The following is a 17,507-nucleotide window of genomic DNA, read 5'->3' as shown; positions in this document are numbered from 1 at the left end:
GAGCCGGCGTATTTAGTTCTATGGTATGTTAAATGTTAGTGGCTTGGTGGTTAGTACCGTCTCCTCACAGCCAGATTGGTTCCTGGTTCCAATCCCAGCAGGGTTGTTTCCTGGTACTCAGTCTCGCAGTTCAAAATCATATACAGGACTGTCTCAGAAAATTAGAATATTGTGATTTTCTGTAATGCAATTACAAAAACAAAAATGTCATACATTCTGGATTCATTACAATTCAACTGAAATATTGAAAGCCTTTTATTATTTTAATATTACTGATCATGGCTTACAGTTTAAGAAAACTCAAATATCCTATCTCAAAAAATTAGAATATTCTGGGAATCTTAAACTGTAAGCTATAATCAGCAATAATAAAAGGCTTGCAATATTTCAGTTGATTTGTAATGAATCCAGAATGTATAACATTTTTGTTTTTTTAATTGCATTACAGAAAATAAAGAACTTTATCACAATATTCTAATTTTCTGAGACAGTCCTGTATATTTGGCCCTGTGTGGTGTTCAGGGTGTTGACCTGCCTTTTACAGGACCACGTGACCATGAACAGGAATAAGTGTGTGTATAGGATAATGGATGGAGTTAACCACAGAACAGTTGTAGGAGACACTAACAGCCAGATAGATGACATAGTACAAGTAAAAAAAACAAGCTGGTCCATGCATGTGTCCTCGTCAGTAAAAACAATTGTAAGAACATAAATATCTTTACATGTTCCCACCGGCCAGATAAAATAAGGCGGTGGACTGGATTTGGCCTGCAGGTTTTGAGTTTGAGATGTCTGGCTTTAAATTTAGACAGGGGGCCATACTTCCATTAATATTTAAATAGTGACTCACTGATGCAGCCACATAAAGTCTGCCATACCAGAAGCTGCCAAAAGGGTGAGAGTTTCATTGTAGATTAACTGGCTGGTGTCTTGTTTGCTCAGTTTCTGGACCTTTTTAACCCTTGTGCTGTCTTCGGGTCAAGGGAGGGTGAAGGGAGGAAATAGCGAATTAAGGAAAGAAGGAAGTAGGAAAGGGAGTAAGGAAGGGAGTAAAGAAGGAAAGGAAGGAAGGAGAAAAGGAAGTAGGAAAGGGAGTAAGGAAGGGAGAAAAGATGGAAGGGAGGGAGAAAAGAAGGAAGGATGTACAAGGAAGGAAGGGAGAAAAGAAGGAAGGAAGTAGGAAAGGGAGTGAGGAAGGGAGAAAAGATGGAAGGGAGGGAAGAAGGAAGGAATGGAGAAAATAAGGAAAGAAGGAAGGAAAAGGAAAGAAGCTAATGAAGGAACGAATGACGAAAGGGAGGTAGGAAGAAAAAGGAGTAAAGGAGGGTAAAAAGAGGAAAGGAAGAAGGAAGGAGAGAGCATGGCAGGAGGAAAGAAGGATAGAAGAATTGGGTCAAAGACAGCACAAGGGTTAAAAACAAAAACAAAAAATACAAATGATCAATTTTATTCACTAATATATTAAGATAAGATAAAACTTTTCAAAAATTTAAATCAACAACAGCTCCATTCTTTTATTTTAAACACATATGAGTTCAAGTTTCAAAAACAAATTATTCACATTCTTCCTGACTTGCAGTGCAAGTTTAATCAGTCCTGATGCTCGTGCTCCTGCCCGGGTATGAGCCAGCGCAGGCTGTCCGCCCTCAGGATGGCGTACATAGCGAAGCCTGTGATGAAGAGGACGGAGAAGACCAGCAGCCAGTCGATGCCCCTCACAGGAACCCCGGGGAGGGGGCCTTCGCGGTCCGAATCCGTCACATTTCTGTCTGGGCTGGCTTCAAACCCTGAAAACAGAGCGTTTATTTTTCTCTTTATTGTACTGGGGAACCGTCTGATCGTTGGCTGTGACCCTGAAAACGTCACGACTGCCTGCAGACTGTTTGGAGTGTGATTTAAAAACGCACAAACTGCATTCTGAATTGCACTTGTACCTGTCTGGTTGGTGATGAAAGAGGTGAGTGTCTCCAGGGTTCTGTCTGTGTGGTTGAAGCGAGCCATGGGTTTGGCCCCCTGGAACAACAGGATGTTGGGAACTGCCACCGTTCCAAACCTCGTGGAGAGGCTAGCGAAGGAGACAGAAAGCCAAAAGAATTACAGATGACCAGATCTTAGCCATAAATATTTCAAATTAGCTAAAAAAGGTATGAAATCAGTGTTTCTGTGCAGAGGCATTGATGTTTTCCAACTGAATATGCACAGATGCCAAATGTTTATCACAAAAGGGCTTGTATTATCTGCTTAAATAACTGCTGCATTAATGTTATTATAAGGGGAATTGCCAAGGCCTTTTTTTCAATGCCCTTGAACCAAATATTTGAAGAAAAGATGATGAATGTTTGGCTGCCTATGAGGTTGGACCTGCAGCATCCCCTTCCGAAAGGACAATGCAGGTGATTAAATGAAAATAAGTCACTGTTAAGTTTGTAGAAAGTGTCAGTACACTGCAACTGCTAAATCTGTATTATGATCTATGACTGTGGACAATCTATGATTAAAATCTGTTCTTTACTCTAGAAATTTTAAAGCAAAAATCCCCCGCCCCTGAGCAACTACAACATCTACAGCAATATCATTTAGCAGTAGCACTCTGATGTTGCATTAGATTTTAATTCTCCAAGATAAATGGACCTCAGGCAGGATTAATAATGCATAAAAGCCCTCATTTATATTTCTGTACACATGCTAAATTTAACATTTTTCAACACAACCCAAAATTATTGATTGGGTGCTAATGTAAAGCAGTAGCTGCAGGTACAAGTGTTTCTACCAGACGTGTACAGTTAACTAAGCATGAAAGTAGGGCTGGGTATCGATTCAAATGTCAAGAATCGATTCGATTCCGATTCTTAAGATTCAGAATCGATTATCATGATTCGATTCGATCTGATTCGATATTGATTTGGCTTAGTGTTATTTAAAATGTTTTTTGAGCTGTTTCCTGAATTATATGACAGTAAAATAACTAGTGAAATAATAATTTCACAATAATTATTGTGAAATAACTAAGAAATAAATAACTCAAACAGGCCTTTCAATATCCATTTAAAGTGCAAAAAAGAAAGAAATTGCAACAGTTCATGCAGTAAACAAATCATTTTAGCTTATCTAATTTATTCTGTCACCACGCACACATATTGCCATGAAGCACCTGGCATTTTTCAGAAGTGTCATGACAAACTGTGTGTCCGACTACTGGGATTAAAGTTCACCTGGAGAAAATTATGAAAAAAATGTTTTTTTAAAATCGATCTTTAGACATGAGAATCGATTTAGAATTTAGATTTAGATTTTTTCAACACAGGCCTACACGAAAGCATAGAAAATCCCTTTATAGCACCTTAAAGGAGTAACTTTCACAAAGGTTAACAACATGAGAAAAATACGACCATTCACCTGCTGTGCTGTGACGCATCCAGGGCCAGGAAATGCATACTGGGAAAAGTGCGGGGCAGGGCATTAAAGTGAGGAGCCAGGTTGGCTGAGAACTGGCACCAGGCGGTGAAGAACAGCACCACAGAGCACTCGGTGCTGTTCGCATTGAGGAACTCCATCAGGTCCTGACAAGTGAGAATCAGATAAGGGATTGGAAATCATCTACATTATACTACTTATATAGTATATATATATATATATATATATATATATATACAGTATATGAAAGACACGTGCTAGACCACCGACTCCAGATGATGGTTAATTATTATGATGGTGAGGTGTAAGACAGTACAGTTATGCATACAGAATAACCAGAGGTGTCAAGTAACAAAGTACAAATACTTCTTTACCTTACTTAAGTAGAAATTTGGTTATCTATACTTCACTGGAGTAATTATTTTTCAGACGACTTTTTACTTTTACTCCTTACATTTTCACGCAATCATCTGTACTTTTTACTCCTTACATTTTAAAAACAGCCTTGTTACTCCATTTCATTTCGGCCTTTAAAAAAAAACTATCCAGTTAAATTGCTCCATCCGGATAGAGTGAATTTGGTTGTGGTTGTTTCAGATGTTCTTGTCCAGTTTTGTTCTTACATCCGTTCCCTCAGATTCCTGCAACTAAACTTGGATGTACATTCCAATAAAGGTTAGGATAAATGATAACATGCCTCTGAAGTTTGACTTTTTGCACCATTACAATACTTATAGACAACTAGTCATCATATCTCCTGCTCTCTGAAACACATGTTAATGCTCAATAGTACACATATATGGTTCTTTAATATATTTGCATTATACTAAGATGCATTCATTTTCAATGGCTTTTTTCCCCCTTACATTACTTTTACTTTTATACTTTAAGTAGTTTTGAAACCAGTACTTTTATACTTTTACTTGAGTAAAAAAACTTGAGTTGATACTTCAACTTCTACAGGAGTATTTTTAAACTCTAGTATCTATACTTTTACCTGAGTAATGAATGTGAATACTGAAGACACCTCTGAGAATAACATATCTTAAATATTTACTTAATCTCACTCTTTAGTACAGAGACCCTCTGCATCCCAAACTTCATCTATCTGTGCTGTATGGCATTAATCAGTGTAGTCAGAGCACATCTTTGACATCCATGAAACACTATTAAGGACAGCATGTATACCTGGGAAGCATTGAGGACCTGCACTGTGAAATTGTCCATTCCTGTGATGTTCCGCTTATCACAGTTCACTTTGTACGTCTTGGTGGCCTCTGTGGTGTTCTGCTCCTCAGTTGGGGTGATGTCTGCATGGACCACGCCAAGATTGATCTGGAAGTAAACGCCGGAGCACCAGTCAACTCCTAAACGACCACACTCATTTCTCTGAGTCTCAACTGACGCAATCAGACTTCAGTATGATTTTCAAATAGAAAACTTTAACTAAAGCCCGTAACCACATTTGGTTTGAATCCCACCACAAAATAGTTAAAATATTCAAACACTTTTCCTGATACTCAGGATGTTTTCAATGTTTTCAAATAAGTTTGCATTAAGAAATCCGAGTACCAAGTGATCTAACTTATTAAAAAGATAATTAGAGAAGCCATGGATTAAAAAATAATTACTCACTTTGGAAAAAGTGCGTTTATGTTACGCTAATAATTGATTATTTTAACACGTACAGATCATTCTTCCAGTAATAGATTTTTTTTAGTTATCTCAGCTGAAACCACAACAAAGCTGAGACAGTTTCTCAGCATGACTTTGACTTTCTATGATTTTTGGGCAAAAGTAACAATTTCAAGGAAATATTTGAGGAAATAAAAAGGCTAATTAAACATTAAACTCACATTTAAAAACACATAATCTATACCAAAAAAGAAAAAAAACAACAACATTGCTATCCTTCAGCAGCTCGTATCTATGTTGCTGCACTTGTAGTGATTTCACCTGCTGCACTGATCCTTGTGCACTCTCCTCCAAAGATGCTCCGTCATCAGCGAGAGCAGGCGAACTGCAGTGAGCACTGTTTTCATCACAGGGCGGGGAGAAGCCCGTCTGAAAGTCCTTGACATTTTTGGGAAAGAGGGATTCAATGTCAGATGGATTGATTGGGGTTTCGGTCCCCATCACAGCATCCGCAATCTCAGCTGTTTTGAACTGCCTCTTTGGCAGCACGTCCAGGTCTTCCGACTCCACAAACTTGGGAATGTTCTCCAAGTCGGACACTGCGTCCTCTGGCAGCATGAGCTCCAGTGGCTTGTCATTCTCTGGAACAAGAAAATAAAGGACAGTAAAATCAGTACATCAGATACATTTCAGAGTTGTGATAAGTTGAGCATCCAGAGAGTTTCAAATCAAACACTGAAAGAATGAGGGGGTTTCTTCCCAAAGGCCATCAGAGTTTTAAATAATAAACGTTACTCTCAAAGATAATAGAATCAGATAGATCAACTATTCTTTTACAATAATAACAGTTTGATCGTGTGCACCCTGCCGCAATACTGACATTTGATTGAATTTTTTCTAATATTTTCTTTGATGCATAGTTTTTTTATTTAACACATTTTCTTGTCCAGATCTATTTGGTATTTGCTTAAGGCTTAGACCATTCTTTCACTTAGATGTAGGCTTGATGCTAATCATTAAAGCTGATGTTGACCCTTTTTCAATTTGTTAGGACGGTTTTCATCTATTGGTATAAAAATAGCTTGATTCAACTAACATATAATTTTTCAATCTTTATTTCCATTAGGCTTTGCCCTGTGTATGCCACTGTCTTCTGTTAAAATGTAATGACATTAACTGCACATTTCATGAGGGTTACCAGCTATTATTTAGTGGTCTGCATTTGCATCATACTGTATTGATACTGTATATTCATTAGTTAAATGTATCCCATTAGGAACCTTAAACTGTAACTCCTGAACCTTTGGAGGCACAGTAGTTTTAAATCCTTGACAATATAATGTCTTCTTGTTTGTTCTAAGTATAATGGCACTAAGTAGCATTTCAAGATATTTTGAAAATCTTAGCTAATCTAAGAAAACAACAGTGTATACATGTGAGGTCAGGTGACAAACTGAAACCAATATGCAACCTAAAAGAAAACTTGCTGTTATAACAGTCTAATATGTGACCCTATAACCAGTACTGGAGTTGACGGGGGATGAGGGGGGATGGCACCCCCCCCACCCCCTGAAATAAAAACGGTCAAAATCACCCCCCCTGTAAAACTGCCATCCCCCCTTTCCATCCCTTATGTCATTTCATCAATGAATGTGGTATTACTGCTATTTCAACATTTAGTCATCACCAGAAAAATAACACCAGAAAAATAACTTATTTGACAATTTTCACCTGTTTCAAGTAAATTTTCACTTGAAATAAGTAGGAAAATCTGCCAGTGGGACAAGATTTATCTTTATCTAAGATTTTTCTACTTATTTTAAGTGAAAATCTACTTGAAACAGGTGAAAATTGTTGTTTTTTCCAGTGATGAGTCTTGTTTTAAGTGTAATGAGATTTTTTTTACTAAAATGAGACATTTTAACTAGAAATAAGACAAATATTCTTGAAGATTTTGAGTTTTTGCAGTGATCCATTTTACTTATCCTGTGAAGGACAGAGTCATATTGATAAGTTCAGAAAAGTGTTTTTTATTGTTGTGTTTTGATGTATTTGATGTAAGCCCAGTGGATATTTAAAGCTTACAGAAGGCTGCATTGAACTGCTGCTATGTCATTCCTGTAGTATTTCTGCAGGTGTTTTGGTCAGTGCTATTATTTGTAATATATTATATTATTTGTAATCAGCACAAATTATCTGTCCCCATATGACAAAATCCACCATCCCCCGATTTTTTTTACAACACAAATACTGCCTATAACGCATCGTATCCCCAAATAAACCACTTAACCCGGTTAAACCACCAGCTATCACGAGTTAAACCTGAATTATGCTTCCGCGTTAAATCGACGCAGAGCCTACGGCGTAGGGTACGCGGCGACGCGCACTGTAGCTCTGCGTTGGTAACGCGGTACCATAAATCAGCCTTTAATGTGTCTCCTACCTTCTGCTCTCGCAGACGAAAGCTTGAGCCAGTGGCAACTGTGCAGCACAAATAAGAAAACTATCGGTACGCGGGGGGTGATTAAGGTCCTCATCTTATTTGATTTTCTAATATAACTAATCGGACACAAATATGAGACATGTCGAGATGAGAGACAATTATCTTGTCCGGCTCGAGGACTAGCTTCTCCGGGGGAAGAAAATAAATGACGCACCACTAAACTCCACTTCCGGTAGGCAGGAGGAAAAAGCAGCTCATTAAAACATCTTGGATCTTCTACTGGAATCTTTAGAGATCAAATATGTATTTATTTCTTGGGATTTGTTTAACACTGACCCAGTGGAAGCACAGATAATGTTTTTTTATTTTATTTTATTTATTTTATTTGTATTTTTTTATTGTTATTTTTTTCTTATTATGAAAACATTACTGTTATTGATTATTTTAAAAGTCTCCAAATTGTAAAATATACTAAAAAATAAATATACAAAAACATAAATAATTTACAGCTATGTAAATTAACTGTGTGCAGCTATGTAAACCCACGTAAATTACTAATAATACAGTTTTAAAAGTTCAGGTCAAAGAATTAAGATTTTAGGTGAGACACAACTGTGAAACTTAATGAAATAATAAAATAAATTGTGTATGTATGGAATAAATTCCTCCAGCTGTCTGCAACCTACAAGTACAAAAAAAAAAGATGAATTTATGTTGACTCATAACTTCATTGGGGTCATACTGAACCCAAGAAATTACCATTTATGTCTCCTCAATCTTGTTTTGTTTATTAACACAGAATTAATTTAGCATTTCAGGCCTCCAACATGTAAAACATACAAGCAACTGAGACAGAGACAGAGACAGACAATGTCCCCTGTGATACTATTGAAGCAAAACACTTCAAGGCATGACCTGAGGCAGAGTTACTTTCAGATTTATTAAACAACTTTGAACATTCCACAACAATCATGCAGGAGAAAAAGGTAAAATATACAAAGCTTTACAGGCTTCGTCAATCAAACTTCAGAAATAACTCATTATCGTTCTGCGATGTCCGCCTCGGAAATCAACTCAATTTACAAAGACCTTACATTTAGTCATGTATTTTACAAAAGAACTGAAACTACATACAACAAATGTACAATTAAATTTGTGATGCTCAGAGGTCAGTGGTCTGTTTTCATTCCCTTTTTATTGTTACGATTCCAATATTAGACAGCTCCTATATTGTCAAGTCCTGTCTAAAATCTTACACATATAAAACATTTGATAACTGTCAAAGTCATCTCCAAACTGAGTTTTAGAGTTACTCTTTACAAATCCAATCTTCCACTAGCACCTGCATCAGTCTTCCTAAAGAGCTAAGAGTTGTTATTGCTGTTCTCTTTCCATATTTTGAACACGATAAATATTTACTACTGTGATGCAATTGTGGTTTTCTGTTCCATGAGCACAAAGAGTATAAAAAAAATCTGTTTGTAGAAATGCAAATTATTCAGGATCAGGTGCTGTGGCATAAACAAACTCTTGAAAAGACTTATTTTCTTTTCTTCCTATAAATGGGACGTGAAGACAGCAATTCTCAACATAAAAGCCACAAATAAAGGTTAAGCGTCTAATTTAGTTTCATTCATTGAACAATTTGTTTCTGTACAGCTTGAACCAAAGCCAAGGCCTGCATGAGTGGGAGCTGTCAGCCCCATGCGAGCGTCTGCTATGCTGTAAATGTTACTGACGTTGCTGAAAGCAACAAAGTTATACTCTCTTTTTGTTTTTGTTTTTTTTGGTACGATAAGAGGATCTCTCCAGTACAAAACTACATTGAGATGCGCGACATCTTTCCAAAAAGAAACCCCCGTTAAGGATAGAACCTTGAAGGTAAACATTACAAGACAAACATAGTTGCAGGTGTTTTTAGGGATTATAACATCTTCTTATTGTCCCGTGATGGTGCAAGAGTGAGCCAGAAAGCGCAACAGTCATCTTCACATCTGTTGTGTTCTGTGTCAAAATGTCAGGCATGAAAATGGACATTAAAGCTAAAGGCCATCCTTAAAGATCAATTCCATAACCATCATGACATAAATACAATGTTTAAAAAAAAAAAATCACAATAAAAGACAAGCAGGCATCACATCCACCATGACCTCGACTCGTTAAATATCAAACAAGGCTACATAAGAATTTCATATAAAAGAAAAGCAGAAAAACATATGGACATAAAAACAATGAAATGCAACCAAGTTGACATTATCAGCGTGTACTCGTTTCAAAAGCATTCAAAAAACTGTCTCAATTATTTGAGCAACCGTTTGAAGGTTTTAATCCAAACAATCGTACATTTATGGAAAAGCTGCGCTTGAGTGCTTTTTCCCCCCCGTTTACATTTACATGCTACGGTTACCTTGTGAGACGTTTTGAGTATTTACATGACGAGTAGAATTAATGCCTCTAGTCTGATCACATTCTTTGGTAAAGGAGGGTCAGAAATAAGTGTTTACGTGTGACACTTTCATATGTGTGTTCCTATTGCTCAAATCATCAAAACAAGTAACAAAAGGCCTTTTTACGCAAGTTGAAAAGTACAACGGTAAGAAAAAGTCATAGTATCAAAGTTTCCACGGTAGCCTGCGATATAAACACCAGATTATTGCAACTACTTCAATGGTTTTAAACTGTGTCAGACAGGAGAAACTCGGTGAAACAATTTCTCCTCTCTCTGGAGTTGAGTTACATCTATATAAGTAAAAAAAAAAAAGAAAAAGTCAGGAGTTTGTACAAAAATCACAAAAAAAAGTGAATTAACTTGAAAAGCATACCGTATTCAAGGACACATTTAACAGTTTGTGATCTGTGTTGTTATTACAACAATGTCATCATGTTGAGCCAATATTAATAATGCAACTTTTCATTTCTAAATTATTTGACATTAACATTATAAAAAAATAAAATAAATTAAAAAAAGATCCGCTTCTCAACAGTTTCAAGTGTTTTACTGAGTTCTGCTCAATGAATGACATAATATTGTAGCAACAATGTACAACATACTTGTCGGGGATGGCTAACTTTACGGTCCAGAAATGAAGACGAGTACATAAAGAACAAGTTCATTGTCTGACTAGTGTTGACGCCTGAGGCCACAGGTCACACCTGCAACAAATCCATCCCACCTCTCGTTCATTCCAGAAAACCAATCTAATGAAACTGTTTATTATTTTCTCCCGAAAAAACACAATGGTAACTGCCCTTTTTCTGCAGACTTCCTACTAAATAAACCCTGATGTTTGGTATTCTTACATCGCTCTAAAATCAGCAATAGCCCATGGATTTATTTATTGAAATGAAAATAAATATACATATGAGCAGTTTCTGCTGTTTGGGGGAAGGTTGATAAGATGCTTGAGCCTTTAATCACACATTATCATATCAAATTTTACAAAAAAGTTTTGTAAGGAAGTGATTCTTATTCACATTAGTGACATTTACATTTATACTCTGAATGTCAATCGGTTCATTGTCTTGAGTCAAACACAATAAATATTCACCTTTACTCACATTTGAAATGTTAGCCCACTTTGTATCGTCATTTACAGAAAAAGAAAAGTATAAAACAAAACATATGAAGCAGAGCTTTGGGTGACTAACTTAACACACAATGCAACAATTATAAATAAATACAACATGTTCGGTTTAAACGTAGCCTTTCTCATTATATATATGCAAATGTATATATATTAAAACAGTCACAAGTTTAAAATAGACCCCATTTCATTGTTGGGAACGTAAAGACGATAAAGTAATCAGACCAAGACATAATTAATCACTTAGGCTGTGTGGAAAATTTGACGCTTTTTAAGCACTGCAAACCAAATGCGTTTGCCGTGAGTCTAATAAACTCAGGCATACAAAGCTGGAACAGAAAGCATGGTCATATTATCAGTCTTACTCTGCAGATATTTCCTGACAGTCACATTTTGCCTGCTGAGAATTTTATTTCTATTTGGGCAAAGTTGGTTACGTGGTGCTGTGAGGGGAGACGTAACAACACGAACGCTGCGTGGGAAAAGAAAACCATATAAAATGTGTGACATAGCGGTATCAAAAATGTCCAATCATCCCGGCAGCCCTTCACAAAACCGGAGTCAAACCCCATTTTTGCTACAAGCAAGCGAAGTTACCGCCATCCAAACTCTTGGAGATGTTTGACCTCTCTCAGGGCCAAATGAGCAACTCTAACTGTCCAATCCAGCACCAAGCAGAACCTGCAATACCGGGATAAACATTGTATCGTCATTCAAATGTTTTTTTACGACTTCTTTGGGTCAACTGTTGGAGAAGCATGTCGATACATGTTGATACGGATAACAAATCCGTTTCTCACAATCAGTAAGTTAAAATTAATTGGTTTGATGACTTTTACATGCACGTGTAGCGAGTTTGGACGCGTTAAGTGCCAACTGTTGAGCTGAGTTAAAATCATCCCCCTAGATTTGAGTCCTGAGGAGTCACCGACCTGGAGAACTGACTGCCTGCCTCGTCCGAAGTGCCACCAAGCAAAGAAATGCACTTTTATCGCATTTATTTGCATGTTTTCCAAGGCAGACACCACTTATCTAACTCGCGAATCCCTCCTTCTTTTCATGTGTATTTTATTATTCATCGGCAAATTAAGAGTGCAACCTGAAGCGTGAATTACATTAAAAGTACATTCAATCCCCATTTTGTAGAAATGTGACATAATCGTGCCCATCACTTACTTCCATCAACAAGGATCTTCTTTGTTGGCGGCGATGAAAGAGCAAATTATATTTTTAAATGAGTTTCACTAAAATGCTACATTGATCACTAGAAATCAAGCTACCACCTAAGTTGTAATATAAATAACTCTCGTGCTCAATTAACCTTTTTTGTTCCCAAGGAAAACAGATACAGAAAAGTGTAGTGGAAAAATGTAACCCACAGCAAATCTCCAGCGATAGCGCTGAAAAACGAATGATAAATATATTAGGTGGCAGGCGCACACATGACAATAACAACACGAATACTGAAAAACAAATCTCCTCCTCGTAGCCTTGCGGCATCTTAGAGAAGTAATGGATCGCTTCTAATATGCGGTAGGAAACCTGTACACGTGTATCCAGCAGTTAAGGATAGAGTAGAAACAGCCCGGAGCCTTTTACTCGTTAGCTGTCTTTTCTTTGCAGGAAGGTTCACAGAGGATTTCTTTGTGTGGGAGCGGGTAGGGGAAAGCCGCTCCGCTGCAGGTGCTACTGTAAGCCAGTTTGTTGAGGCGAGAGAGGCCCTTGATGCTGCCGGGGGGCCGTCCGGGGCTGACCTTGTACCCCGCGGCTCGAGTCGTGCCCAGCGGCCTCCCCGGGCTCGTCTTAAACCCGGCCGCTCTGGTGGTGCCCAGAGGTCGCCCGGTGCTGGTTCTGTAACCGGCCAGCTTGGTGGTTCCTAAAGGCCTCCCGCGTCTCCCCGACTTCCCCGCGCCCTTGCTCTTCTTCTTGCCGTCCTCCGGCGCCTGCTCGGTGCCTTTCAGGCCGGGTATTTTTCCGGAGGAGCGCGGGTCAACGCCGAGAACATCCTGTCTCTGGCACAGCATGGCCTTGTGGCTCTGGCTGGGCAAGGCCATGGGAGCCAGCGTCATCTGGAGGGACGCCGGAGGGGGAGGGGGGTAGAACTTACTGGCCTGGGAAGTGCACAGGTCAAAGTGAGAAGCAGGGTGGTGGCCGTCCTCCGCGAGGCACGACGGCCTGCTACTCATGCAGAAGTCACTGCTTGTCACCTGGCGCATCATCTTGTGCTGGGGGTTGGAAATGAAGTGTTATTAGTATTATAACCCCCAAAAGGTTAGAGTTAGTTTGTCTGGATAGTAAAATGCCAAATAAAAATGGAAAACAATTCTACAGATGATAAAACAACATCAACAATACAGGACTGTCTCAGAAAATTAGAATATCGTGATAAAGTTCTTTATTTTCTGTAATGCAATTAAAAAAACAAAAATGTCATACATTCTGGATTCATTACAAATCAACTGAAATATTGCAAGCCTTTTATTATTTTAATATTGCTGATTATGGCTTACAGTTTAAGATTAAGATTCCCAGAATATTCTAATTTTTTTGGAGATAGGATATTTGAGTTTTCTTAAGCTGTAAGCCATGATCAGCAATATTAAAATAATAAAAGGCTTGCAATATTTCAGTTGATTTGTAATGAATCCAGAATGTATGACGTTTTTGTTTTTGTAATTGCATTACAGAAAATCACAATATTCAAATTTTCTGAGAAAGTCCTGTATATAAAAAAGGAAAAACATTTAAATGACAGAAGATCTCAGCCAGTCAGACCATCTCAACATCGGTATAATAGTTGCATCTTCATCCTTCGTATCTTCCCAACCAAGACGAGGGAAAAAAAAGTCTGTCTTTACTGGGGAGAAATTGGGGCTAATGTGATTTAGTAGGCTCCCCAGCTCTTGATTCATACGGTGATCTCTCACCTCCACTGCTGCACTAGCAGCATGTACAGTGAAACCCCTGAAGATGGTCCAAAAGGGAGATGGCTTCTGTTGTTCAACCACCAAAAAATGAAAAAACAACCTCACAACATGAAAATAATAAAGTGAAATGGTTCCGCCTATAGCTCTTTAAATTCAATACAACAGGTGTAGGCTCTTTTTCTGTCATTACATTACATTAAAATCATCCAGCTCTATCACCTCTGCATCTTGCCCCGAGGGGTTCCCCAATCAAAATGAGCCTTCACACGATATTCAAAGCACGCCCGTGCCTCTCCACCTTCAGGAGTCTTTAGAAAACTCTTCTTACAAACACGACAATATTTTTAATTTGCACTTTGGACTTCTACACCGATTCTACGTGCTCTATATCTATTTTTAAATCAGTACATTATTCTAATGCACTGAAACACTGATGCTGGAATGATGCTTTGCATGACTTTGCACGCCTGACTTTCTTAAGCAAGCGATGTATGTTGACTACGTATTCAAAAACATGGATGGATGGATGGATGGATGGATGGATGGATGGATGGATGGATGGATGGATGGATGGAGCACAAAGGTTTATGAAATTGGCTGTGCGCTGCTTATTAATAAATGTGTTAAGTGTTTGGCACTGATGCACACATTTCCAAAACCAGTTCTCGATCATTAAAGTTGTAAAAAAATTATTAATTAAAATGAATGAATGTCTTGCTTTAGTGGAACATTTGGAGCAAATCAACTTATTCTTAATCACAAGTAAAAATAACAATATGAATAATAATAAGAATGTAATACCTTGAATATCTTGCCTGGTAGCTTTCAAAAAGAGTATTTACAATGTTGAACCTGAGACCTTTACGTAGGTGACGGGTCTAGACTGCAAATAGAAAAATGTATCCACTCTACTACACAGTTATGCCATTGTAATCCAGATGAAGCCTTGCTGAAATAAGCAAAGCCTGTCCAGAAAAATGGCTGCACGAGTCGTTGCAGAACCTTTATGCATAAAGCATCATTGTTAATCAACTAGTGTATCTCTCACAATCACTAGCTTTGAACTTGGTGTTATCAGTCTAACTCCCTCTCTCCACCTGGAAGATGCAGCATCCATAATAACTTCAGAATAGAGAGGCGTTTATCAAGTCGTGCGTGTCTGGATCACCACAGTGATCAACATAATATCATATAATCACAGTTTTTTAGATGGCATGTGAGTGAAACTAAGAGCTTTCACTGATTCTCTTTTTTTTTTTTTTTTAATTCTTTTGGATTACAGAAATGTGTCACTGTGGTCCAATAACTGTCTTTGAATGGTCTCTGTTGAGTTTCAACTTTCACTTAGATTTCAATTATTTCATTTCAATATAAAAAAAGGTCATTCTTCAGCATCTGAACTTTCTACCCATTCTGTTTTCAAGTGATCGGTCCTTTAGCCTCTCTACCTTTTGTACTGATGGCAGTTTGCAGGTAAGAGATGTCCCAATGACTTGTATTTCATTTTATTTCGTGTATATTTTACACATGGGGCACAGGCCGCACAGCTTGTTTCCAAACCGATTTTTTTAGACAGTGTATTAAAACAAAAAGGGTAGGGAAAAAGCCTTTGTTCTAGAAATGTGGTCCATTTACCTTGAAGACAAACATTAACCTTTGTGTAGTGGTGTTGCTGTGCCTTTGAGCAAAACCTTGCTGTGGAAGCAATAAAACAATGTCATTACTAGCATCATAAACCAAAACAGCACAGTAAATACAAGCAGCTGCCTATCCATACTGAGGTCAAAAACAGAATGTGCCTATAAATACTTAAAAGCATGGGCGCAGATCCCGGGGGGGACAGGGGGGACATGTCCCCCCCAATTTCTGAAAAACATGAATTGTCCCCCCCCAATAAAAATACCCTAAATTATTCAAAATTGAACAAATGTATTTTCAGACTTAAAGGTTGACTATGTAGAATATTTATTAAAAATAATACATCCACGGTGCGTTTTGAGGTGTACAGAATGAAAGTATTGCTACTCCATAAATTTATTTTTTTTTAGTCTGAATTAATATTTTTTTTAATTTTTGACGGGCTCGACAATGACTTTTTGTCAACGTTCTGTTTATATTCGTACCTGCCCGTTTACCACCATAACTGTGTTAAAACATGATTAGTTAGTTTAAACAACTTGTTTCGGGCTCCATATTTCATCCATATATCAATTGATCATGCATAAAGTATTCCCATAGAATAAAAGGAAGATGGTGAGAAGAATTTGAGATGAGTAGACACTACATGCCCAAAACCCTTAAAATGATGATTTACGAATATAACAGTTAAGTAAGCAGTGACACACACTGTTGGCTGTTTAGGACAAATACACAAAGGTAAGCACAATAAATGATTCCCTGTGCAGTATTTTTTGGAGAGCCTTTACCAATTTATGGCATGGTATGAGTTGCATATTGGCAAAAAATTAAAAATTAAAATCACGTTGGTGTCCCCCCCCAAATCCTGACATCGGATCTGCACCCCTGCTTAAAAGGCTAAAAGGACAGGCTGCTGATGAGAGCCGGGGCTGTTTCATCCTGCAGAGCAAACAGATGCCAGGAGCTGTGAACTTTACTATCACATACACTAAAGGCTGATTTATGGTTCCGCGTCACACCGACGCAGAGCCTACGGCGTAGGGTCACCGTACGTTGCGCGTCGCCGCGTACCCTACGCCGTAGGCTCTGCGTCGATTTAACGCAGAACCATAAATCAGGCTTAAGCTTGCGGGAGTAATATTCATTCACAAAAATATGCACATGGAAAAAAACCATATTTGAGTCTCAGACAATCAAAACCTCCCTTTACCCAGATGTAACGTTAATATGCAGCATTGACTGCTGTGTGGCTTTGGTCCTGGCCCGGATCACGCTTCAGCACAAAAGCATCCAACCCTCTCCTCATCCCGGGCTGCAAACCTGCAAACCTGCAAACCTTCCTCCATGCAAGCCCTTCCTAACAATCAACCACATCCCTGTCTCACACAAAAGGTTTACTGTACCTCGATTGTTTGCAGATCTCGGGAGTAGAAAGGGTTAAGAAGAAAAATGATCTTTCATCCCCTAAAGCGCGAGTCGGTCCATTTTCCCAGCTATTTCCCCTCACTACACGGGCTTTGGGTCGCCAGCTGTACCCGGCGCAGCGGAGAGTCCCAGGGAACCAAAACCAGATTCAAGACTAGGGCTTTATGGTTTTTTTTTGTTTTGTTTTATTTGCCAGCTCCAGCGGTTTGGATTAGAAACGCAGCCATTTTCCATTAAAAATTAATAAGACGGGAGTGCAGTCTGAGCATGCGCAGAGCATCTCTTCCTCCTCACCCCCCCTTCTGATAAAACAAACGAAGCTGCAAAAAGAGTTTATTTATTTATGCTTATTGAAGAGCACTTTTAATGAATTAAACAAACTGGCTATTGAATAACCAACAATTAGAACTCCATATATCTTTTAGACAAATATCACAC

At 38.3% G+C, this 17,507-nt stretch overlaps 2 protein-coding genes across 4 annotated transcripts; both read right to left on the bottom strand.

Moving 5' to 3' along the window:
* Positions 1-1,502: 1,502 nt before the first annotated feature.
* Positions 1,503-7,693, bottom strand: txndc15 (thioredoxin domain containing 15). Its single transcript, XM_061739155.1, has 6 exons — positions 7,496-7,693; positions 5,374-5,693; positions 4,606-4,752; positions 3,400-3,563; positions 1,938-2,068; positions 1,503-1,790 (listed from the first exon to the last, which is right to left on the bottom strand). The coding sequence occupies exons 1-6, from the start codon at positions 7,587-7,589 to the stop codon at positions 1,594-1,596; spliced, it is 1,053 nt and encodes a 350-aa protein (XP_061595139.1). The 5' UTR covers positions 7,590-7,693; the 3' UTR covers positions 1,503-1,593.
* A 733-nt stretch (positions 7,694-8,426) lies between these two features.
* c14h5orf24 (chromosome 14 C5orf24 homolog) lies at positions 8,427-17,296 on the bottom strand. Of its 3 annotated transcripts, none has more exons than XM_061740536.1 (3): positions 17,048-17,296; positions 15,642-15,701; positions 8,427-13,304 (listed from the first exon to the last, which is right to left on the bottom strand). In XM_061740536.1, exons 2-3 carry the CDS (start codon positions 15,654-15,656, stop codon positions 12,675-12,677), a joined length of 645 nt encoding a protein of 214 aa, XP_061596520.1. In that variant the 5' UTR covers positions 15,657-15,701; positions 17,048-17,296; the 3' UTR covers positions 8,427-12,674. The 3 variants fall into 3 exon arrangements, with proteins under 3 accessions (XP_061596520.1, XP_061596521.1, XP_061596522.1); XM_061740537.1 differs by having other exon boundaries at positions 17,180-17,296; XM_061740538.1 differs by lacking the exon at positions 15,642-15,701.
* Positions 17,297-17,507: the final 211 nt, after the last annotated feature.

Source organism: Cololabis saira, chromosome 14, assembly GCF_033807715.1.
Source record: "Cololabis saira isolate AMF1-May2022 chromosome 14, fColSai1.1, whole genome shotgun sequence".
NCBI lineage: Eukaryota > Metazoa > Chordata > Actinopteri > Beloniformes > Belonidae > Cololabis > Cololabis saira.
Note: the sequence above shows the minus strand (reverse complement) of the source record. Positions and strands in the feature narration are given on the sequence as shown.

Excerpts from the sequence above, each read along its gene's own strand:
- txndc15 (XM_061739155.1), bottom strand. The coding sequence starts at position 7,589 with ATGAGGACCTTAATCACCCCCCGCGTACCGATAGTTTTCTTATTTGTG. Across the intron at positions 3,564-4,605 it reads AGGTCCTCAATGCTTCCCAG|GACCTGATGGAGTTCCTCAA; the intron begins GTATACATGCTG and ends CTCACTTGTCAG. Across the intron at positions 1,791-1,937 it reads TTTCATCACCAACCAGACAG|GGTTTGAAGCCAGCCCAGAC; the intron begins GTACAAGTGCAA and ends CTCTGTTTTCAG.